Below are 26,075 nucleotides of genomic sequence, written 5' to 3' on the forward strand. Positions count from 1 at the left end.
TACATTCCCACCAACAGTGCACAGGAGTTCCCTTTTCTCCACATCCTAGCCAACACTTGTTATCTTTTCTCTTTCTGATAATAGCCATTCTAACAGGTGTAAGGTGATATCTCATTGTGATGTCAATTTGCATTTTCCTAAGGATTAGTGATGTTAAGTACCTTTTCATATCATTTCTTGACCACTGTGTCTGTCTTCCTTGGAGTAATGTTTATTTAAATCCTCTGCCCATTTTTTTTTTTTTTAAGATTTTATTTTTTCCTTTTTCTCCCCAAAGCGCCCCTGTACACAGCTGTGTATTCTTCATTGTGGGTTCTTCTAGTTGTGGCATGTGGGACGCCGCCCCAGCGTGGTCCGACGAGCAGTGCCATGTCCGCGCCCAGGATTCAAACCAACGAAACACTGGGCCGCCTGCAGCGGAGCGCGCGAACTCAACCACTCGGCCACAGGGCCAGCCCCTCCTCTGCCCATTTTTTAATTAGATTTTTTGTTATTGAGTTACATGAATTCCTTATATACTTTGGATATTAACAGTTAATCAGATACATGATTTTTGTTGAGAAGTTTTGGTTATAGATTCCATCTCCTTACTTATTGGTCTGTTCAGAATTTCTACCTTTTCATGATGCAGACTTTGTAGGTTGTATATTTCTTGGTATTTATACATTTCTTCTAGGTTTTCCAGTTTGTTGGCATGTAATCATTCATTGTAGTCTCCTATGATCCTTTGTATTTGTTGGTATCACTTGTAATGTCTCTTCATTCATTATAATATTATTTATTTGAGTCCTCTCTATTTTTTCCTTGGTAAGTCTAGCTGAAGGTTTGTCAATTTTGTTTATCTTTTCACAAAACCAACTCGTAGTTTCACTGATCTTTTCTATTGTTTTTTTATTCTGTATTTCATTTTTATCTGCTCTGATCTTTGTTATCTCCTTCTCTCTGTCAACTTTGGGCTTAGTTTGTTTTTCTTTTTCTTCTTCCTTGGAGTGCAATTAGGTTGTTTATTTGATATCTTTCTTTCTTTTTTTTTTTAATGTAGGTGTTTATTGCTATAAACTTCCCTCTTAGCACTGATTGGCTGCATCAAATAAGTTTTGGTATGTTGTGTTTCCATTTTCATCTGTTTTAAGATACTTATTGATTTCTCTTTTCACTTAATCTTTGACCCATTGGTTGTTTAGTAGTGTGTTGTTTAATTTCTACATCTTAGTAAATTTTCCAGTTTTCCTCCCGTTATTGATCCTTAGTTTCATACCACTGTGGTCAGAAAAGATAATTGGTAAGATTTCAATCTTTCTAAATTTGCTAAGACTTGCTTTGTGACCTAACATATGATCTATCCTGGCGAATGTTCCATGTGAGCTTGGAAGAATGTGTATTCTGCTGCTGTTGGATGGAATGTTCTGTATATATCTGTTAGGTCCATTTGATCTAAAATATAGTTCAAGTCCAATGTTTCCTCACTGAGCTTCTGTCTAGATGATCTATTCATTGTTGAAAGTGAGGTATGTAAGTTCCCTGCCAATATTGTATTATTGTTTATTACTTCCTTCAGATCTTTTTAGGTGCTTTGTTGTTGGTTGCATATATATTTATAATTGTTACATCTTCTTGATGAATTGACCGCTTTATCATTATGTAATGACCTTCATTGTCTCTTGTTTCATTTTTCAATTAAAGTCTATTTTGTATGATGTAAGTATATCTATGCCTGCTTGCTTTTGGTTTCTATTTTATGCTTTCTTCTTTTGCCTAAAGTAATTTGAGTAAGGCTTCTGTCACTAAAAGAACACTGGATTAGCTTCCCATTGCTGCTGCAACAAATGACCACAAACTTGATCACTTAAAACAATACAAATTTAGTCTCTTATAGTTCTTGATGTCAGAAGTCCAAAATGAGTCTTAATGGACTAAATTCAAAGTATCAGCAGGGCTGATTCTTTCTGGAGGCCCCAGAAAAGAATTTGCTCATTGTCTCTTCAAGCTTCCAGAGGCCACTTTGGCATTCCTTGGCTGTAGCTATGTCACTCCAATCTCTGCCTCCATGGTCATATTACCTTCTCCTTTGCGATAGTCAAATCTCCCTCTTCCTCCCTCTTATAAAGACATATGTGATTATATTTAGGGCCCTCCCAGATAACCCAGATTAAGCTTCTCATCTTAAGATCCATAACCTGATCACATCTGCAAAGTCCCTTTTGCCATATAAAGGAACATTCACAGATTCTGGGGATTAGGAGGTGGATATCCCTGGGGATCATTATAAAACTGTATTGCAGTAAGCTCTGAGAGTAGGAAAGGTTAGACTTGTATAAAGGGGAGTGGCAGAATAGGTCTTTGTAAAACGTAAGAACAAGTTACAACTATAAAAAGTTACAGGAGGTAAAAGTACAGGAATAAGTGGTAAGACATACCCATTCACCATATTAAATAGGTTAAATAGACATTACCCAAAGCTTTGTTCAGTCTTAAATGTTCCAGTTATTATATCTCTGACTTGAGTAGGTCCTAGGAAGGAAATTCTGATGGGGGAGATGATAGGCAGCAGTGATAAAATATTAAAAAATCCTTGAATATTTTTAGAATATTGAGCATATTATAAAGTACCTTTCAGAAGGCACATTAACTATAAAAAAGAAAAATAAATCAATAAGAATTTTTTTGAAACTCAAAAGTAAATAAAATTTAATAGTACAATATATTGTACTATAATTATTCAATTAATGTGTAAACTATCTTTAAATATTCCCTTCATTTTATTGAGTGTGTTACGTTAGTAGAGGGAAAAAAGAACACTACTTATGAGATGGTTTTTAAATTTCATTCTTTATCTTTGTCTCCCAGATCTGTTATTAAATATATGATTTTAAGTTACTCAATTGTGAATTTTCCTCCCATAAGTCCTTTTTGAGGGAGCAAACACTCACAAGAAGAAATGAATTGCCAGGATCTGGTGTGTTCAAATATGTTTCTGACTACAGAATAATAGGGAGAATGATAGGACATATGACAGAGTAGATAGAGTTCCTCAGAAGATTTCCCATGGACTCCTGCCTCAGAATGATCTGGTATATATTAAAAAGGCAGAATCCTGGGTCTTATACCACTATCTGTATTAGTTTTCTAGGGCTGGCATAACAAAATGGCATAAAATGAGTGGCTTAAAAATAGCAGAAATTTATTCTCTCACAGTTCTGAATTTCAAAATCAAGGTGTTTGCAGGCTGCTTCTTCTTGGGGGCTCAGAGGGAAAACCCGTAGTTCTCTGCTTTGCTCCTAATTTCTGATGGTTGCTGGCAATCCTTAGTGTTCCTTGGCTTACACTGCCTAACTGCAGTCCTTGCCTCAGCCATCACTTGGTTATCCTCCCTCTGTGTGTGTGTATGTCTTCACAAGGATTTCTCTGTGTGTGTGTGTCTACCTCTGTACCTCTTCTTCTCTTCTTATAAGGACACTAGTCAAATTGGATTAAGGGTCCACTCTACTCCAGTATAACCTCATCTTAATTTATATCTTATTTGTGTCTGTGACCATCTCTTCAAATAAGGTCACATTCACAAATACCAGCAGTTAGTACTACAACACATCGTTTTGGGGGATACAAGACAAGCCACAACACTATCTAAACAACAATCTCGGGAAACTGGAGCCCAGACTCCTGCATTTTTAATAACTAAACTTTTTCCTTTAAAATTTCTCAACCACAGATCTAGAGGCAAGTCAGGTTAAAATGTTGACATTTGTAATAAAAACTGAGGCCTGCAGTAATGCTGACTTTTATTGTTGAGAGGTCCTCCATTCTTTCAGAATTTCCAGGTTGCAAAATAGAAGGGGTGTCATTTCTGAAACTGTAACTGCTTATTACCCTTTGAGAAGAGCAGAGAACATTTTGTAGCATGGTTAGTAATTAGACATTATGCTCTCTCAAATACAATATCAAAATCTTATTTGATTTTTTTTTACAAAGAATAGGTATTATTGTATTACCTTGGTAACTTAAAGAAGAAAATCTTAGAAGTACAATTAAGATTATCTATCTTTTTATTACTTAGAAAAATAGTGACCCACTACATTCTAAGTTACGTATTGTATGATTCTTACTGATCTGTGGTTTACTGAAAATGTAGCAAAGTTCATATATTTCTAAGTGAAGATTGGCTATGAGGCCCAAAGGCTGATCCCTCTAACCTGGAAGCACTTTGTATGGAAACGCACGTTCAGCCAGGAGAGTATGGGCTGGACCAGGAGCACACAAATCAAAGGTGAGAATATAGACTGAGAGAAAGTAAGAAAATCTGTGACTGTAACAATATCTTCTTACAACAAGGTAAGCCTTAATTTATAATCAAATGTATTTTTCTATAATATACAACACCTTAGAGATGAAAATGATGGCAATATCAATGGTAGTGATTTTATAGAAAATCAAAATTCCTTGTGATGTTATAAAACGTAAAATGCTTACTATTTTGTAGTTATTGTCACTGTCATCAGAGAAAAACAAATAAAATAATGTATTAGGCAAACATTGTTTTATTCTCCATGGGTGTTAGACATCCTCTATTCCTTACTCAACAATTCTTTATTCCAATTAAATTCTTGATGTGCAGTGGCTCATCTTAAAATTGGATCATGATGCCATCCAGAGAGTCCAGTTATTAGCAATTAACTACAGTTTTGCAATTCCCTTTTTTAGATTCACATTAAGTGAGGTGAAGTTTTCTACTATCAAACTTGAGGAACATAAAAATCACAGATAAATATAAAAGCTTATATTCTTTTTATAGTCTTTATATAAAAAAATGTATGCTCCATCACCAAATATTTGTCTCCACAACCACTAACCTAAAATTCGTATTTCATGGGTATTTTTGTAAATCAATGTCTGTTACTTCATCATAAATCCAATCTTAAATATTTTAATTAGAAGAGAAAATGGAAAAATCTATTTAGGGGAGTCTCAAGCATAGACTTTTTTAATCGTTTAAGATCTCAGAAAATCATTTTTAAGTTCTTCAATGTCTAGGCTCCTATTAATAACTACTCTTGTTTCTTCCATGTCTACCACTGGTTGATGTGCTGTTTGAAAATTTATAATTCACCATCTAGATAATGTGAATTTTTCTTCTGCTTATAAAAAGAGAGCGCGCCATATTTCTCCTTCCTTTTTTGTTCCCCAAGAAGGAATTTTTCACTAAGCAAAAGTTAAATATTGTACCTTCACATCATATAATGTGAGTATACGTGTGCATATACTTTATAATATATTTTTATTTATTTATTTTTATTTTATTATTATTATGTTTTTGGTAAGGAAGATAGGTCCTGAGCTAACATCTGTGGCAATCTCCTTCTATTTTATGTATGGGACACTGCCACAGCATGGCTTGATGAGCAGTATGTAGGTCCACACTCGGGATCCGAACCCGTGAACCCCAGGTGGCTGAAGCGGAGTGTGCAAACTCAACCGACAAGCCACAAGGCTGGCCCCTATAATCTATTTTTAATTAAAAAGATCATAATTGTATAATAATAATAATAGCTAGCACTTAGTTTGAGCCAAGCATTCAATGAAGTGAGTACTATTATTAATTCCAATTTACAAATGATAAAACTGAGGTACAGAGATATTAAATAGCTTATCAAAGGTCAAACATCTAGTAAATAGTTTTGCTGGGATTAAAATCCAGGCCATTTGGCTCCAGAGTGTGCTCTTGAACATAATGCTATATAAGGTATGCTTCATAAATCAGCAGGTTTTCTTATGAAAATCAATCTCTTTCTCTTTATTTTGGGAAGAATAATGGTGCAATGAAGATGATAGATTTTGAAATCAGACAAAGTATTTGAATTCTGAATATGATTTTTAATAGCCCCAAACTTTGGAAATATTATGCAACTTTCTGAACATCTGCATACTCATCTGCAAAATGGGGATAATTATATTTCACGGGGGGTAGTGAAGATTAAATTAAATTATATAGATTGAGAGACAGAGTCTGGCACTTTTTTTGCTATTTAGTTGAAATAGTGAAGACATCTAAAATCAGTGAGGAGAGATAGATTATTCAATAAATCATGTTTGATTAATATCCTAATCAACTGAAGATTCAAAAAAATGTATGCTATACCAAAACTTCCAGATGGATTAAAATTTTCAATATAGTTTTTAAAGTACTACTGGATGAAAAGGACTAAGACTATATCAAAATCATAAACATGAAAAATCCATCCACTTAACCAGATAAGAAACAAAATGTTTATTTATCAAAAGATGAAAAGTTTAAAAATTACCTATAAGAGGGAAAGTTATTCATAACAAACTTAAAAGACAAAAACTTAACGTCTTTAATTTGTGATGAGCTCTTTTACATCCAGAAGGAAGGACCAACTCTCAAATTGAAAATGGATAAAGTTCATGACTAAGTAATTTATGAGAAATGAAATGTAAATGATCAGTTGACACATAAAAAGAGGCTCAATGTCAACCAAAAGAATCTAAATTTAAAAGACCTTTTCATATTTTGATCACCAAAATTTAAAACCATATTTAATATCCAGTGTTGCAAAGAGTGGTGGAAAATATTCCTTATCAAACATTGCTTAGATTTAAACAGTTTAGGTTAAACTGATCCAGTATTTTTGAAAGATGATGATGTTCAATAGATATCAAAATTTATTATATATAACCTCATTTGCACAGAAACTCCCCTTCAAAATCCCCAGCCTAAGGAAATAACTGCTCAGAGGAAAATGTTCATGAACTAGGATTCACAGTATACCAGGAGGAAAAATAGAGAAAAAGAAAAGAAGCTAATTTACCATTAACATGGCACTTGTTTAATAAACATTTTTGTATACAACTTATAAAATGAATAAGGAAGAGCTCTATACACTGGCATGGAAGATGTTCATAATACGTTAAGTAGAAGACATAGATTGCTAAACAGTATTTAGATACACATGGTATGATCCTGTTTATATATGAAATTATGTTTCATTATATACATCTATGTATATATAATATTTATGCACAAAAATTATATTATTTTTATATGTTTCAATTTTTTATTTCTAACAATAATAAAGGTACAATTACAATTAGAAAATAAATATATTTCCATTTTGAAAAGTTAATTATGAATTTAGTTTCTCTTTTATTCTAGATTTAAGTATATAGGCACAAATTTAGACAGAGATGCCTGAGCTCTAATGTAACTTAGATTCTGAAAGATTGATGTAATATTTATCTCCTCACTGTTTATATTGCAGTGTTAAAAGTTTGCGCTTAAATATTTAAGAAATTTCAAATACTTTTATAAACCTACCCTAAAACTCCTTCCAACCAGCACTGTCGTTTTGTTCATACTATAACGTATAAATGAAGGAGGCAGGAAGTGCACTAGCTTTTCATGTCCTGGAGTTTCTCTCAACTTCAATCTCTTCAAACCATAAAGTCTGCTTTGAAATTTTTGACTTAAAAGAGTAAGATTGCTCAAGCTACTGTCACCCTTTATAGATAAGGTGAAGTTTTCCTTTTATTGTCATTACTGTTTTATATCATGTTGAACTCCAAAAAACACCATTAAAATCAAGGCTGCCTTTTCTTTTAACTTACCAAGTCAATACTTAGATTTAGATCAGAGTATTTTATGGTGACTGGGTTGTGTGTGTGTGTATGTGTATGCATGGGTACGCGTTCCAGGGATGCGTACAAATGTATGTGTTGTGTGTGCATATGCATACACACATGCATGCTGTGTGTTTGTGTATGCATATGTCTTGCAGTGAATATGTATGTGTGTTTGTCCATATCTTGTATGTGCATGCTATATTAAGAAAGAATATCTGAAAATGCAATATTTACAGTACACAAAATGAAGCAAATATTTAACTTTTCCCATTTGCAGATAATATTGTGGATGATAAAAAGGCTTTAATCATATGTGGGCAACCATTGTAGGCTCCTTAATGGCAGCATCACCTCTGAGGCCAAGTTTACAGGGTAATTACATTTCTGCAAATGCAGGATCCAATGCACTCGAGACCGAAATCCAAATTTTGATAAACGGATTTCATGCAAAAATTGTTTATTCTAAGATGTTAAAAATGAAAAAGGATATGCTTAATTTTATACTATAGCACCTCAAAACTGTGTTTCTCCTAACTGCTTCATTTCTTCCCCAAACTGCAAAGTCAACTCTAAGTGCACAGAACAAGAAATACGTTCACAATCTGAAAAATGGCTAAATTTAGTCCAAAAGGCATAACACTGAAAATTGAAGAATATGTTAAATTTTTAGTTTATGTTTATTATTATTTATTTGCTTTTGGTTTTGGAGTAAAGAGACATGGAATCATTACAGAAATTTTTCTTATCTTGCTTTTTTACATTTAATTTCTTTTTGCCTTTTGTTTTTCCCATATGCTTTTGTATTCAGCTTTATGAAGGATAAAAGAAGTAAATGTTTCTGGGGCTTGTAAAATGATAAATTGGTCAAAGAGGAACATTTTTCTTTGTTTCTTTTATTTTTCTTTAGATATTTTTGTCTTCATAGTTAAATATTATCTTTGAAAGGTAGTAGTATTGTTTTGGTTTGGTTTTTGAAAGAAATAGAAGAAAAGAAGAGTAGAACTTTGACGAAGGGAAATATTTATAAAATAGTGTTGAAGAAGATTCTATTTTACTTTCACGAATAAAATACTTTGCCTGGGACGTGTACAAAAACAGACATAGTAATGTGGGGTAAGAAGCTTAAGTATTAGAGAAAAAGAAAAGCAAGTTTTCTGTCAGGAATCAGAAATAATCCAAGGTAAATGGAAGGATAACTCTCACTAGGGTGAACATGCATTTTTTGATACATAATAAGATTTTATATTTCTTGACTCTATGTGGAACAGAAGAATGTATAAGAACTCAAGTGCACTCAAACCAGGAACCTCATGTTGCAATAGATCTATTTTTTTCTGAAAAATATTTTTAAGGATCCCAAACAGCTAACATGTGAGCTCTTCACAAATTGTAAGATATATTTTATGGAAATATGCTAGCTTGAGCTGCCTTAACCCCTTTCTGGAACAAGGTAAAGTATTCATAAATAAATTAATTCACTGACTGCCTATTAGTAAGCTTAAATCATTAAGAATTTATATTTTTTAAAAATGTCCTCTTCTCTTCATTCATATGTGCAAAAAATAAACTCAGTTATTATGTATGGATAGCCTTGTTGTTCCAATGGTGAGATCAAAGAAGTAAGAAGATATCCTGAGAGCAAAATGTTTCTTAGAGGATGTGACTTTTAAAAACGATTGTCTCATCTCATGACCACAACAAGAATATGCGTTTCTAAACAGATTGCTTGAATTCTAAGCCTTTTTATCTGATGTTTATCAGTCAGTCAGACATGGTAGCGGCACTTGTAGGATTATGAGAGTAGTACTCAGTAGAAAAACAGGGAAGAAGTAAGTATTCATCATTGGAATGTCACAGCACAAGATGGAAAAGGCATCGTCATGTACCCACAAAAACATTGTCTGCTTCTGAGTAACAAAGAAGTGATAGAGGGGATCAATAAGTAGCAAAGTGAATGAAAAAAGAGAGAGTGACATGTCTATAGAAATGAATTTATGAAACGAACTTTCTTCTTGAACAGAAAACTCCATGAACAGCATTTTTTACACATTTCAGAAGAATGTCTACGTTTTCTCCACCACCCACAATGGCAAATATTCTATGTTATCAAATTCACTGAAAACAAAAAGCAAAGAGGACGCTCGACAGCATGGATTTCCACAAACTGATTGGATCCAAGGAATTACCCAGGATGCTTATTAAACGTTTAGATTCCCAGGATCCACTTAACACATCTATTGAAAATAACTCTCCACAGGAGGGTTCTTGTGACTAGGCAAGATTTGCAAACGTAATATATTATAAAAACATGTAATATGTTATAAAAGGCATCTATTATGATTATTTTACACCAATCCTTTTTGAGGGTTGAGAAAAAGAGGGCAACAATTCTGACCCACTGTTCTTTTTAACTGTTTGTTGCAAAGTAGAACAGGGGAACTTTTTTAAAGTTTCCATGTTTTAATGTCCCGGTAATGTACTTACTACAGTTTTCAGCTTTCCTGTTGTCCCGGATCACTATTCTTTGGTTGATAGTGCTGAAGAGCGTTGTCCAGTTAATGGTGTGATAATAGCACAGGTTGCTGTTGTCTGTAATATAGATGTTTCCTGCACTGATTTCCTTCAGGGACTGGAATTGGAGAGAAGTGATGCCCTGTTGCTTGAGGATAAGCAAGGAGAGGCCACTAAAGAGAAGGGAGGGAGAAAATGGAACAGTGATAAGTATTTTCTCACCATGATAGGCATTCTTGAAGTAAAATAAGGATGTTACACCTTACTCCAAAAATAACGTTAATAGAGCATAAAAAGAGATTCAATCAACAAATCTGTGCTGAGACTATTTCTTTACATGCTATATACTGAAAGTTTTAAAAGGAATCATTTGACTCTCAAAAGGAAAATGTTCATTTTTTAGAGGTATGGATATTAATGATCTCTCTAACCCCATCTATACATTTACCACTGACATATCTGCTTACTGCTTCCTCGCTACTTCACAAAATTTAAGTTCCTCAAGGATGAAATTCTGAATTAAGACTAAACAATTAAATAAATGTTTATGGAATGAGTGTTCATCTACCCAAAGTAAGACGTTAATTCTACTCTAATTATTTAATAGATCTAGACATGCTTTCAGAGGGTAAATATTGCAGAGAATGATATGTATATTTAGCTTTCATTTATATCTCAGAAACCAAAGTGTAATTGTAATAGTTGAGGAATGCAAAAGTAAGGATAAGAGATATTAAAAATTTTAAAAAGAATGAAATTAAACTGAAATTTTAAACAATACTCAGAAGGCTTGAACAACTGGGGAAAGCATCTCTAAAAGTTAAATAACAACTACACTGGAAGCAAATTATCATTTCAAGGAAATTATTTCTATTTCAACATAGTCCACATTCTGTAATTAAATTCCTTTTCCATTCTCTAAAGAATAAATGTGTTTTGCACATTCCAATCAACTAATGAACATTATTTTACGTTTTATAGATCAAAGCTGTCCCCTTTTATTTCAATTATAAATCTAAATATTCTTTGCTGTTAATACTCAGATTTTTTTCCATATGTTATATATATAAACACACGGAGAACTATATGTATACATATATATATATATATAACTTATGAGTTTGTATGTGTGTCTGTACTCAACTGAGGTCTAATTCATTCTCTCAAAATTTGCCCCCATGATAACCACATTGAGTTATTAATTACAGTGTGAACATAATAATGCCTTCACAGATTTATAACAATTTGTCCAATGGTTAGTAAAAGTTGGCTGCATATGGCACTTGAATAGATTGTATCTCTCTATCCTTTTTTATTAAGCATCTTTCCCCTTTACATTTTAAAACCTCTTACAAATATACCCATATTAACAGCAAAATTCAAGGGACTATCTGTGAAATATTGTTAGAGAATATTTGATGACAGTATTGATTTTAGGCATCTTTTACATTTAGGCAGAAAAATTAAATCAAAATCTGTGTACATAAATCAACTTTTAACTGTCCATAAATAAGAATTTCATATAGATGAAATCTGAAATAAGATAAAACAATGGCTTAAAATATTAACCCATATTTTCTTTTATATGAATAAAGAATATCAACCTTGGAACTTTAGAACAGTGTCCTTCTGAGCCCTAACATTTCTGTCCAGTATTAACCCGCACTGATGTAAGGTGGTTGACTAATTCTTAAAACATCAGCCCCACGATGTGTTGTTCAAATGATAGCACCAGAGATAAAATGAGAGCCTCCTGATCAAACAGCATTTGTATCCCACACACCTAAGCCATTGCCAAGTCATCCAACTCCATCTTTTAATTATGATAACACAGCTCAAAAAGAAGCTTCACTTTTATGGTTCGCATCATGCATTCCATATCTGCAAAACACTGACATTACTTTAAGTGATAGGAGGTTGAAAAATCAGACTGTGCATTTTGTATATTTTAAAGAAGAATTAGGGATATTTTTCATTGAGTTTACTTTTGGAATTAGGAGTGGAAACCCAATATTTCTGAAATCAGTAAATCAATGAGGCTGATGGGTTTGACGTAATGTACACAAGGTTCTAACTCCTGAAATCTGGAAGACCTGCAGCTTTGAACATACGTACGTACCTATAGAGTACTCTTCCACCAATGGTCACCAGGTTAGAAAAAACACTGAAGTCGGTCATGTTTGGGGGCCATGATTGTATGTTCAAGAAACCTACAAAAGATAAGGGTAGTAAAAATAAATCTCAGAATATCATTGTCTTAGTTACAGTGTTTAATACTGATCATTCTTGAAAGACGGTGAAAATATATTGAAAGGCAGGAGGTAGGAAAGGGCAGTGAAGATCCTATTTTTGAACCATTCTAGCTCATATTTCTTCTTCCAAGATTGAGTGTCTTACTCAAAGTTTCTGGGCTGCAATGTTCAATAGATAATGAAGATCAAGATAATGAGCACTAAGAATCTATGTTTCTCAGACATATGGAATCATATAACTGTATATGCTAAGATTTAAATGATTCTTAATTTGATTCATTCTTCTAAAAGCAAAAGTATTTAGTCTAGATAAAGAGAAAAATATAGTTTCAATTTCTCTGAAGTCCTTTAGCACTTTATCTGTACACTTATGACATCAGTTGTCTACCTTGCATTCGAAGGCATTTACATACAAATCTAACACTCCTCATTTGATTTTACATTCTTTGATAGCAAATACATGTCTGATGCATGTCTATGGTCCCCATACCACCTACGATAACAGCCCTGAATATACTCAGGGCTCAATAATATGTGCTAAATGAATGCTACATGTTATGCACGTTCAATAGAGCTTCTTATGAAAAAGTAAATAGAAAAACATGGGTGCAAAGATCAGTTGACACTTGCAAAAACAGTAACATCAAAATTTCAGGGAAATTTAATTTTTTAAATTCTGCAGGCTTTCGTGCTCTTTGATTGGAAGAATTAACATAGTTAAAATGTCCGTACTTCCTAAAGCAGTCTACAGATTCAATGCAATCACTATCAAAGTTCCAACAACATTTTTCACAGAAATAGAAGAAAGAATCCTGAAATTTATATGGAACGACAAAAGACCCTAAATAGCCAAAGCAATGCCAAAAAAAGAGCAAAGCTGGAAGCATCACAATCCATGACTTCAAAATATACTACAAAGATATGGTAACAAAAACAGCATGGTACTGGCACAAAAACAGACACACTGATCAATGGAACAGAGTCAAGAGCCCAGAAATAAACCCACATATCTATGGACAGCTAATTTTAGACAAGGGAGCCAAGAGTATACAACGAAGAAAGGAGAGTTTTTTTTCAATAAATGGTGTTGGGAAAACTGGACAGCCACATGCAAAAGAATAAAAGCAGACCATTATCTCACACCATACACAAAAATCAACTCAAAGTGGATTAAAGACTTGAATGTTAGATCTGGAAACAGTAAACTTCTAGAAGAAAACATAGGTAGTATGCTCTTCGACATTGGTTTTAGGAGCATATTTTCGAGTACCATGTCTGATCAGGAAAGGGAAACAATAGAAAAAATAAACAAATGAGACTACATCAAACTAAAAAGCTTCAGCACAGCAAAGGAAACCATCAACATAACAAAAAGACAACCTAAGAACTGGGAGAAGATATTTGCAAGCCATATACCTGATAAGGGGTTACTATCCCAAATACATAAAGAACACATACATCCCAACAACAAAAAACTAACAACCCACTTAAAAAACGGGCAAAAGATCTGAACAGACATATCTCCAAAGAAGATATACATATGGCCAACAGGTACATGAAAAGATATTCAACATCATTGGCTATCAGGGAAATGCAAATCAAAACTACAATGAGATATCACCTCACTCTGGTCAGAATGGCTATAATAAACAAGACAGGAAACAACAAATGTTGGAGAGGATGTGGAGAGAAGGGAACCCTTCTTCACTGCTGGTGGGAGTGCAAATTGGTGCAGCCACTATGGAAAGCAGTATGGAGTGTCCTCAGAAAATTAAGAATAGATCTACCATATGATCCAGCTATTCCACTGCTGGCTATTCATCCAAAGAACTTGAAAACACAAATGCAGAAAGATACATGCACCGCTGTTCATCACAGCATTATTTCCAATAACCAAGACTTGGAGGCAACCTAGGTGCCTATCAAGGGGTGAATGGATAAAGAAGATGTGATATACACACACATGGAATACTACTCAGCCATAAGAAATGATGAAATCCAGCCATTTGTGACAACATAGATGGACCTTGAGGGTATTATGCTAAGTGAAATAAGTCAGAGGGAGAAAGTCAAATGCAGTATGATCTCACTCACAAGCAGAAGATAAAAACAGTGACAAACAAACACACAGAAACAGAGATTGGGTCTGTGGTTACCAGAGGGGAATGTGGGAGGGTGGAGGGCAAAAGAGGGATTAGGCACATGTGTGTGGAGATGGATTGTAATTAGTCTTGGGTGGTGAACATGATGTAATCGACACAGAAATAGAAATCTATGATTATGTACACCTGAAATTTATATAATGTTATAAACCACTGTTACTGCAATAAGAAAAGAGTAAGAAAAAAAAACGTTCTGTGGGCTTTCAAAACATGTACAAATGCTAAGGAGTAAAGACACTCATCACTTAAAGTGACATGCGTTTTAAAAACTAGAATTTGCTTTGAAAATGAGTTGCTGATTCCAACATTGTGTAATATTTTCAAGAAAACACTAAAATTCACATAGTTCATAGCACAAAGATCACACTTTAAAAATTACCTGTTATCTCTCGGACGGTCCGAAAGACATTCAGTTTCTCTGGGTCTATGGCTTCAATTGCATTGTAAGGGTCCCTAGAGAATCAAGAAGAGATGCAGCCAAATAGAAGATTAGATACAGTGGTGAAAATATGAAAAATGTAACAATAGTTACTTCATTCAAACTGAATTTTAATTAGCAATAGGAAGGTTAGCAATGTCTTGTCCAAATTTTTCTATGATAGATGTGGAGGGAGATTAAAATGTGCTTTGAGAATATTTTTGACAACACACAATATGAATTCATCAAAGGCTATTCCAGATGTAGAGGAATAGTTCAGTTTGACTATCCTAAAGAAACTACAAATATAGCAATTCTATTTATGAGTCATTTTATTTTATTTTGCCTTTAAAAGTTTATTCTTACTGAGGAAAATATACCCTACAAATAAATTATTTTATGGTGAGAATAATTGCCTTTTGGTCAGCTCAAACCATTCTAAATTGCTAAGAGCACCTGTAAGTTCATAGAAAGGATAAAAACAAGCACATGAAGTCAATTTTCTTTTGCTCTATCTTCACATTTATCTATTAGCAGATTTTCACAATATTCATAATATTGTATGAAAGTTACTCCTTATATGGATTATTTAGAGTAATCTTGTTTCTGTTTTATTTATACTCACTTTTGTAACATAGGATCTATTTGCTTCCATCTATATGAATCATACTAACATTTGAAAACAAAATTTACAACAAATTTAATAATACTCAAAAGGTGTTGTAAATTCTGGAGATTATTAAAGATACCATCTCCTAATGCATAAACATATTTTTATAATTAATGTTATTGCTATGTAGATGCCCTGTCTTTTCAAAAATGAACATAAACCGTCTTTTAAAATCAAATATCTAACGGAATTTTTTCAGAGATTTTCATCTTAGGAAAATTATTTTTCATGTATAACATGCTGATGATACAAAATAATTACATACTTGAATATTAAGCCAAACATAAACATAATATCAAACATTTCTCAGTAGTTCAAGTAATACTTTTCATTCTTTTAAAGAATATATAATATTTTTTGAAAAGTTTTATGACTTTAAAAGACATTCTGTGCTATTCTGGGCAAGTAGAGACCTCCTATTAGTATCTGCCCTTCAGAGAAAAACTAAATTCTGTTCATCGGCCACTTCTCTAAGAGAAATCAAACCTTCCAAGAACAATGAACTGAGGCCTTTTTAGAAGCATGTCTCCACCTGTAGGAATCCTTGCTGTGGACATCTGTTGTTTTACCAGTCTTTGAAAACCTTCTTTTTTGTATGGGAATAACCACTAGGATACAGTGATCCATCGGATGCAGTTTTAATAGGGCTGTCAGTCAAGGTACTCCACAGTCTCCTGACAAACAGATAGGCATACACCCTATCTCATGGGACTCTGAGGCTGAGTCCATTGGCATCTATTCATCCCAGCATTAGAGCCTTGAGAAGACTGTTAGTTCCAGCCACCTTGATCTCTGGAACCACCTTGGACTGGCTCTGTCAACTTGGTTCATCAGCATATTCTTCTGTACTGTGAACCAACCTTTATCTTTAAAGAAAAAAAATCTTTGCTTGATTAAATTACCATTTCAAACTAAGCAGTGTAATCTATTCAATATCCTACTAGTTTAACCTGGAGTGCTATAGAAGGCTTGGAGAAACACTGTAAAAAAGTTTCCCCAGGGGCCGGCCGGGTGGCGCAGCCGTTAAGTGCGCACGTTCCACTTCAGTGGCCTGGGGTTCGCTGGTTCGGATCCTAGGTGTGGGGACATGGCACTGCTTGGCAAGCCATGCTGTGGTTGGCATCCCACATATAAAGTAGAGGAAGATGGGCATGGATGTTAGCTCAGGGCCAGTCTTCCTCAGCAAAAAGAGGATTGGCAGCAGTTAGCTCAGGGCTAATCTTCCTCAAAAAAAAAAAAAATATTAGTGGATTTCGCCACTGTAAAATAGAAAAAGTTTCCCTGTAATTCACACATACACAATTAAGATTTTTTTTAACGTGACGTGAGTATCTCTCAAAAGCTTAAAGTCTAAATTAAATGTGCTGGCAAACTTGCTCTATTTATAATTGAAGATACATAGAATGAATAATTACGCCTTTGATGAATATGAAGCCAAAAAATTAAGTTCACCACGTGGGAAAACTCTTGTTGTTATCATTTTTTAATGTGCAAAGACTTTTGTATGCAGAAGAAATATCAGCATTGCAGTAGTAGGATGAGCTTTCAACATTTGTTCTTTGAAGAAAAACAGTGTAGAGAACAGCTCTGATCACATAATCAAATATTCTGGCTTTATTGAAAAACACTCAAAATTCAGGGCAAGCCCACACTAATAGGGTCGGTCCAAACGTTTACTGAGAACACTTCCAGGTTGCCAGGAATGAAATGAATTCTGGACAGTGGACCACAGAAATTTTATATGCTTAATTTTAGAGATTCAGGACTCTAATAAAATAAGTTGACAGAATCTCACTTACTGCCTTCAAAGTACCTCTAGGGAGTTTCATCCTACAGCCACTTGAAATCCACAATACTTTAAAAGCTCGAACTTCCCTAGTTCAATTCAGAGCCATGAGAAAGAACATTGTGTTCACCCTGTCATTGTGTTTGGTGATCCAAAATAAAGCTCAGGATAAAGGAGGAGAAACATGTTTTTACAATTCCATTGAAATCACTCTATTTTTTCACCAAACCCATTATCTCTTTTCCATTATCTATCATCTAAGCACTTTGCTGTGGGTGTCTCATTGTGACAGCATGAACGTGCTTATATGGTGAGCGTTTTGTTGCTCTAAGAACACCGACATGAACAATGTCAAACACGACAAGATGTCAAAGAGGATTATTGCTGAAGATAACCCTAAACACTAGTTTTAAGGGCAGTTCCCATTCTAAATAAGGAAATAAGAGTGTCCAGTCTATTTCTGGCAAAGGCACTATTGTGCTATATACCGAACACGTCAATTAACTTCCTTGAGCTCTTTTATTCATTAAAATTTTAATTGACAAATTGACAGCAAATTTATTTTTTTGCAGAAACTTGTTTTTGAAAAGTATAATCTCATTTAATTATGAATTTTGCCTTTCTATTGAGTTTAAAGAAATACCTCAGCTATTTTAATCAAACCACACATCCTAATAAAAACTAGTTAGTAGAAGATTGAGGGTATGGGAATGAAGTGAAATAAACACTTCTTTAATTGACTAGAAGTTTTTTCTTTATAATACTCCATATTATTCACCTTTAAAATCTCTCCCTCTTCATACACGTGCACACACACATATTACATACGTGAATACACATATGCCTATGCATACATGTCTCAGGCCTAGTGAGTTAACTGTCTGTTAATACTTTCCAAAGATGAAAGGGAGAGGCTTAGAATACACGTTTCATGCTAGTGTGAGACTAGGAATGAGGAACATACCATATTTTACTTATATCTTTGTTCTGGGAAATGCCTTATATATTTTGCTTGGGACACAATAATATTAATTATAATGTTAACATTTAAATATTCTGAGTTTAAGTGCTATAATAGAGAATAAATAAAAATCTTCTGAACTAAGTATGATTTATCATAAAGAAAATATTGTCATGAAAGTAACGTTGCCTTTATTTGGTTTCTAATAGTCTATAAAATAATATCTGTTGCACTATATGCTGTGCTAAAAACGAGACATATATTAAGATTTTCTTTTGCACTGTCTTCTCCTCCTGCTTTGCTGTTTTCTTTTTGTAAATTTTTTCTGTTTTGGGGGATTTTTTTTATTTTTGTTACTTTTGATTCTTTCTCTCCCTCTCCCTCTCTGTCCTCCCTACCCTCTCTCTCTCTCTTTCTCTCTCTCTCCCTCTGCCTCACTCCTTGCCCCAACTCTTTCTTTTTTATACCATTTTATTAAGGTTTCACTGTATTCCAAGTACTTGGCTAAACATTTAAAAACATTTTTTGTTTTTAATCCCCACAACAACCAGAGGAAGTAGGTATTTATTATTAATTCAGTTCTCAACTTTACATTGATGGAAATGACGTGTTTGACATGTAATGGAAGCCACCCAACTCAATACGGATTGTCCATGATGGGGCCTCAAATCAAACTCCAGTCTAGTCTGGATCAAGTTACTCAAGGAGAAAATCTAATTCTCATTTTTAAGAGAAGCTTGGTTTACCTTTCTATTTTCACCCATCTGAGTTGATCTTTCTGTTAGTCACTTTTCAACCGGATGAATTAGCAAGGTTGATCTCCTTGAAAGTCTAATGTTTTGTAATGATTCTTCTCATAAACTCGTGAATGTATGGTCCTTATTGCACAATATATTTTTATACCTTGAAATACCTGCTTTCTGTTTTTGCATTTATTCATTAATATTTCCCCTATTCTAGGCCTTAGCTGAAGGAGAAGATGTAAAACCATTTTATAATTAGTACAAATCTAGAGTTTTGATAAATATGTTCCATAATGAACCAGGACTAAAATAACTATTATGAACCACACTAAGCCAGCTCTTTTACAAACCTTCCCACCTGTGCTTTATCTATAAGAAGGTTAACCAGGGGCTGGCCCTGTGGTCTAGTGGTTAATTTTGGCATGCGCTGCTTTGGCAGCCCATGTTTGGTTCCTGGTGCAGACCTACACCGCTCATCAGTGCCCATGCTGTGACAGCAACCCACATACGAAATACAGGAAGATTGGCACACATGTTAGCTCAAAGTGAATCTTCCTCAAGCAAAAAGAGGAAGATTGGCACAGATGTTAGCCCAAGGCGAATCTTTGTCACAAAAAAAAAGATTAACCATCAGCAGGTTTCTTTTGTTGGTTCATAATCCTTCTACTGGCAGAAAGTTCTTGCAGTGGTCCTCAGTGGGGGCAGTACCGCTCCACTAAAGGGAGGCTGGGGCACTTGCAGAGGTGTTTCAGTTGTAACAGAGACTGAGGGATACTACGGGCTTTAGTAATCCCAACCCAAGGAAGTGAAATGTCTTTCACAGCAAAGGATCGCCTCATGTCTTGAACAGCCTTAAAATGTCCCACTCAGTTTAGGACCTCATGTGCACAGACTTCATAGTTGCTTGTATTTGTCGGTAATTCTGTAGTCATGTTGCCTCTATTTCAATAAAACTTATTTCCCTGCACTTCTTGCATGGAATGACTTGTTTTAGTTCTTATAAATCCTAACTTTCATTACAAGTAAGTAGAAGCTGGGCATTTTCCTATCAATACATATTTTAATGTATTGTAACATTATGCATTACTTTTCTTGTTTCTTCTTTAAATTACAACTGGAGAATTACAATGACTTTATAAAATTATGTATATAAGTAGGCTATCTTATCTATGACTTTGATTTCAACATTGAACAGGGAGTGTTAAAATGCTTAATATTTAAAAGATGGATGTTGGGTCTGATTGGGATGAAAACCACTCATCTAGTGAAATTCATGAGACTATGTTTTCAAATTTTTCCCCGCACTGATGGACTTGAGGCCAATTCATTGACTACATCCATGTAGAACCAGGCAATGTGAATCAAGTGGCTATGTCTTCTTATTTTTCAGAATATAGTGTTAACATGATATGATCTTTCATTCACGATGATATTTCATTTTAAAATAGTTAAAATGTGGATATATTGTTCTGCTAAATGTTATATATGAGTTAAATTACATAGATACACTTCTCCTACCTGATGGGGCCAAGAAGTTGAAGACAGCAATGTGAAGGATTCAGAGGAGCAGAGGGGACTATGCTAAATTCAATTGAATATGTCCCGTCTCAAAATGGTTAGTACTATCCAGCTCCAACATATTGTTGCCATGTAAGAATGTAGGTTAAGAGCAACCAAGTCCACATATTTCTAAAGAGAAGTTTGAAATCTTGACCTTATTTAAAAAATAAAACACTTCTTGGGCCAAATATGACATATCTGGGACAGAAAGTGCATACATATTATAATATCTGGTATAGACCCACATTAAAAGCTTCATTTTAAAGTAAAGAAATGCTTAATGCAATAAGACCTACAGTAATTTATTTGAATGGAAAGAAACACTTTGTTCTATTTCTCTTACTGTTTTTATCTGTACATATTTATTCATAATGTGTTAAATTATTTTGCTGCTAGAAATGATGTGATATAAATTTAAAGTAAGATTTTGAGTTGAAATTTGTGAGTGATATTCTTTATCTGTAGCCTGTAGCACTAATATTTAGGGATTAAGTAGTAATATAGACAAATAAATAAAATATGAATTAAAAATATTGACATTTGTATTGCGATTGAAAGCATACAAACTTGGTCATTTTCCCAGTTAAAATCAGTGGGTGGTTCTGTAATGAAATAGCCCAGAGAGTGTTACAATTTTCCCTGCTAAAATTAAGTTCATTAAGTAGATCTTTTATAAGAGTACTAACTTCCCAATCTAAGAAAAAAGAGAAAAAGATACATTAGGAAAAAGAGAATTCCTGAAAGCTCAGGAAAATGTGAGCTTACTGATTTGTTTTCTGTGAGATACATTTTTAAAGGAATATTAATATATGTTGTCTTGAACTAATCAGTTAGGAATTTGAATTCCCCACTTTACTCATCGATATTCTCTCCCTAAACAGACCTAAAAAAAGGTCAAGCTTGCTGAAATCTATAGATTTAAGAAGAATGTCTTACAAATACGTTGTAGCTTATCTATGAAGTTATATTTTCAAAGCTAATTAGGCACCAAACTCATAAGCTGGATGTATCCCAAAACTTTGGTTTATGATCACTGCTGGTGAAATCTGGCATTTGATTTTGTTGGAGAAAAGCATTAATATAGAACAGAACTTTTCTCGGTCAAAAGGAACCAAACAGACAAAGCTAAAGAATCTCTTCAGTTTTGTTTAGACTTCGTAAAATAATATTCTACAAAAATTTAATACTGACCCATGAATACCAGTGACAAGGAAGATCAAATTCCCATTGATTTTGGTGCAGTTTATGAATTTGTCAATGTTACTGGAATCCACAGTCTGAGCTGACAGCAGTGATCCCGTGCCAATGCCATCGCAAGCTGCAGAAACGAGACTCACAGTCAGGGAGTTGAAAAACTGTTTTTCAGTCCATAAATCATTGCATTTTCATTATAAAAATGAAAAAAAATTCGTCATAAGAAATACATTTTCTAACAAATAAAATAATAATTCTTTCACGCAACATTTACTACTGGGCGTGCTTTAAAATACTGTCCTTGCATTTTAGTCTGGTGACTATGATTTGTAAGAATTACATTTTATAACAGGACCCAGTGTGCATACGCAACACATACATACCCTTACTACAAAAAATCACCTATTTTCAAATCCATCCTAAAATATCATTTTTAATAATTTTAAACACTGGTCACTTTAGTAAAATAATTTCATAGCCTAATGATGGTCTGCAACCTGTGGTTTTAAACACACCAGTCTAATTAAGAATAGATGTTAAACAGAGTCCTACTGATGTGAGTGGTAACCAGAATCAAGAGCCATTCAAATATTCATAGTTAAATTGAGTATTACCTGTGCTCTCTGAAGGCTCCACTTAAAAAACAAACAAACAAAAATGTATATGTGTGTGTGGAGAAAGAGTCCAAAAGTAACTCTAAAGTTCACCGTTTTTACAGGCACTCTTCGATGCCTTGGAAAGCTTAATAACATTTGGAAAAATTAGGCCACTTTCATCCTGCTCAATTTAAGCTTCATTCCAGCAAGGGATTTGAGCACCCTAGCTGGAGCGATTTCTTCTTCCACTAAAATTCTATAATATGAATTATCTGCAACATTTATTTAACACACGGTAAATGTTGTCATTTCATGTATCTTATCTTTCAAAACGTTTTTTAGACCTGGAAATAAATGTCACGTTGCATGTCTCTTTGTGTCGTCTTTCATGCATAGCGGATCATTCTGCACACAGTGGCAAGCAACTAAGATGTGTTCTTGATGCTAAAACAATCATGTGAACTGTTCCGCGTAGCTTCTAAGATTCGCTACCTATAGGATGAAATGCAACTTTATTTTTTAGTCCCTATCAAAGTTAACTCTGAGTATTATCTGGATCCTTTTAGTATATATCATTCAAAACCAATAATACACACTGTTACAACAATTGATACTTTGGGGAACTGTTCAAAGTCATAGAAAAGTGTGCGTGGGAAGATTTGGTGGTACGAGAGCTGTGTTCCAAGAGCTTACTCAGCCCATTAAAAGGTGAAAGAAAAACCTTGGTAGAGGCCCCTGTTCTGGCTAAAATAATCTCAGCTATCACTCACCTTTTGGGCAAATATCAGTGCAAGGTTTACACATTTTAATACCATTTTCTTCTACTTCCATCTTGGAACTAGGACAGGCACGCACACAAGAACTGGAATCGACCACAAAGTTATCTGACAAAACAAGGTAAAATTAGTAATGATACTGATGTTCAGCAAACAAATTTAAAACAAGATATTTTAGGCTTTGAAAATGATTACCATCATTGATAGTATATATGTCTTTTCCCCTAAAACAATTCTCTGTCTAAATATCTCGACCTGAAATCGCATCTACAACATCGACATTCAAATCCAGTAGCACTGAGTATTAACAACGTACTTGCTTGACTACTGCTCCACATCCTGAATTGCCCCCAAAATAGAGGGAATTTATTTTATAGTCTTAGGAAACTAAGTGACATTTAGTTTATGATTTTTCAGTAGTTCCACTTCATTTCATGGCATGATGCAAGTTTGAAGTCTAAAAATACTTCCCATTACATGAAGCTCAAGTTAATCTGCCTTAGATCAAGAAAGTGCACTTCATATCCAGGAGGAAATGTTTACTAGATTCTGTCTTTCCGTGGAGTGCCATAGAAACCATCCCAAAGTTTTTCAAGAAGAAACAAAATGAAATTTGAAAGGGCAGTACTTTAGGAAAGGTATACTAAATAAACTAGTAACATCTAGTTACCTGATAGATTGGTGAAATGTTTGGGAGTCCAGGGATCTGGAATATTCCAGGATATTCCCTCCCCAAAAAAGGACAAATTATTGCATCTAGAGCATCCTGGAATAAAGGGAAAACATAATACGTTCTAGGCCACTTTGGGTTTTGCAGGCAGCATCCTTCCATGTCTGGGAATACTGCTTCTGGCCCAATATTCAGTGGTATGGAAGGCTTCCAGCCTTGAAGGGGCCCAGAGCAGGAAAGGCATGTGGCGCAGTCCAGGCTGGGGTGCAAGAAATTCTGCTACTTGGGTTATAAACCCAAGAGGATCTATGATACTGGAAGTATCTGTGTTGAGAAAATATGCCATGTGGAGCTATGGCAAGTCCTAACTGGAAAATCATATCAGAGACCTCTAGGATTCTAGATCTAAGCCAGGCCATCCGCAGCATAGATTATAACCATTTAACAAACATCTTCTAACATGTTTCTGGGTCCTGGTAAAGATAGAACACTTAACTATGGGTCACTGATTGACCTTGTAGGCAGAATTGCCCGTCACCAACAAGATTTTATTAGAAACATGATGTCATAATGTTGCGCAGGTCCAAGAGAAATCCACTGTAAGACAGAAGCAGTGCATTTGGGATTGGATGTGCACAGGGGCAGAGGCATAAGTGACCTGCATAAGCAGGTGGTCCAGACCCCCATGTCATACACCATAGTGCTGGCACTTCCCACTCAGCTCATACATCTGGCTGCATGGGGGGCCGAGAGAGGGTGCTTGTGACAAGCTGAAAGAGGAGACAAAAATTAAGCTTGGCATGTGGGTGCAAGCAGTTGAAAATGGATGGCAGCTGCCCTGCAGCCTCACTCAGGAGTGGACTTGAAGGAGAGTGGCAGGGAAAAATCCTACCAGTGGGCATAGTTCTGGGTAGTGCAAATAATCATTTACTTTGTGTGGAAGTGACCTGAGCTACGAATATAATGGACTCATGAGCACTGGCTTGCCCTGGGAGAAGAAATACTGGAAAATCTGAGATTGAAGGGAGTCTGGGGTAGAGGGATATACATGAATCTGTGGGAGTGGGCACAAAGTGTGAAGATCTTTGTATTCCACCAGAGGGTGTCTACCACAAAGGAGGCACTTTGTTTAGACTACGTTGCAGCCTGATCCTGCTTCCTTTCCCTCCTCCACAGGTCTTGATTCTGAGAACACTCCTTAACAACTTAATCTCAGTCTCAGGGGAACCCAACCTGCAACAGGTGCATATACTGTATATTACGGAACCACCTTTTCTGCAAGGTCTTTAGGAATACTTCATATTTAAACACTTTCTCATTTTTGCAACAATTTATGCTAAGTGGAATAAATAAAGATTAAAAATAGCCTCATATTAGTTAGGTTCAGGTTTTGCAGCCAAATGAGTTTCAAAAAATATCTGTTGTTTGGAGTTTTTTAATTCCAGAATTCTGGATTAGGATTGTAGATCAGTATTTAGAAGCTAAATGTCTATGCTTTTCCAAGATAGCTACAGTTTAGCAAATCATGCGTTATGAGCAAGGCCCATCAAAGATTTGAATTTTACATAGGTAAATACTGACGTTCTTTAAATTAATCTATAATTTGATAGGCCTAAAGTAAAGCAAGGATGGAAGTTTGTGAGTTACCATGTGTAAAGTAACTAGACATGCAATATCACACAGCCGCTCCCAGTGTTAGGTACTTGCCACACGTAGGACCCCAGAGCCTTCAGATGAGCCACTGTAAGGACCAGAGTAAAGGAAAGGGGACATAGTTCACTTTCCTGGCCCCTCTTCCACTCCAGGTCAACCCCTGGGCCTCATCCTCAGGCCTTGAATAAAAGGGAAAGCACCAAAAATCTAAAATAAAACCAGTTTTGATTGTCTTTGGGATAAGTCACCATAATTTGAAGATAGTAGAGTAGGAGGATATTTATCTAAGAAAAGGAAAAATGTCATCATTGAGCCCCATCCTTCCATACTTTTAAGTCCCCTGTTTTGCAAGGGTAGCAGCTGGTGGGATACAGGGTAACTTTAGACAAGAGGTTATTAGATCAAAAACATATGTTTGTGGGCTGGCCCGGTGGCACAGCAGTTAAGTTCGCACATTCCACTTCAGTGGCCTGAGGTACTCAGGTTCA

General features: G+C 34.8%; 1 protein-coding gene across 6 annotated transcripts in view; it reads right to left on the bottom strand.

The window, feature by feature from the left end:
- The window catches only part of ERBB4 (erb-b2 receptor tyrosine kinase 4), a 1,105,575-nt gene that overhangs the window by 292,526 nt on the left and 786,974 nt on the right, over positions 1-26,075 (bottom strand). For all 6 annotated transcript variants that reach the window (XM_070619838.1, XM_070619836.1, XM_070619833.1 and 3 more), the window contains exons 8-12: positions 23,259-23,372; positions 21,890-22,016; positions 14,940-15,013; positions 12,266-12,356; positions 10,120-10,319 (exon numbers count right to left, since the gene is read on the bottom strand). In XM_070619838.1, the coding sequence (XP_070475939.1) occupies positions 10,120-10,319; positions 12,266-12,356; positions 14,940-15,013; positions 21,890-22,016; positions 23,259-23,372 (606 nt within the window). The remainder of the gene's footprint in view (positions 1-10,119; positions 10,320-12,265; positions 12,357-14,939; positions 15,014-21,889; positions 22,017-23,258; positions 23,373-26,075) is intronic.

The sequence above is a fragment of the Equus przewalskii genome, chromosome 5 (genome assembly GCF_037783145.1).
Source record: "Equus przewalskii isolate Varuska chromosome 5, EquPr2, whole genome shotgun sequence".
In the NCBI taxonomy this organism is placed as follows: domain Eukaryota; kingdom Metazoa; phylum Chordata; class Mammalia; order Perissodactyla; family Equidae; genus Equus; species Equus przewalskii.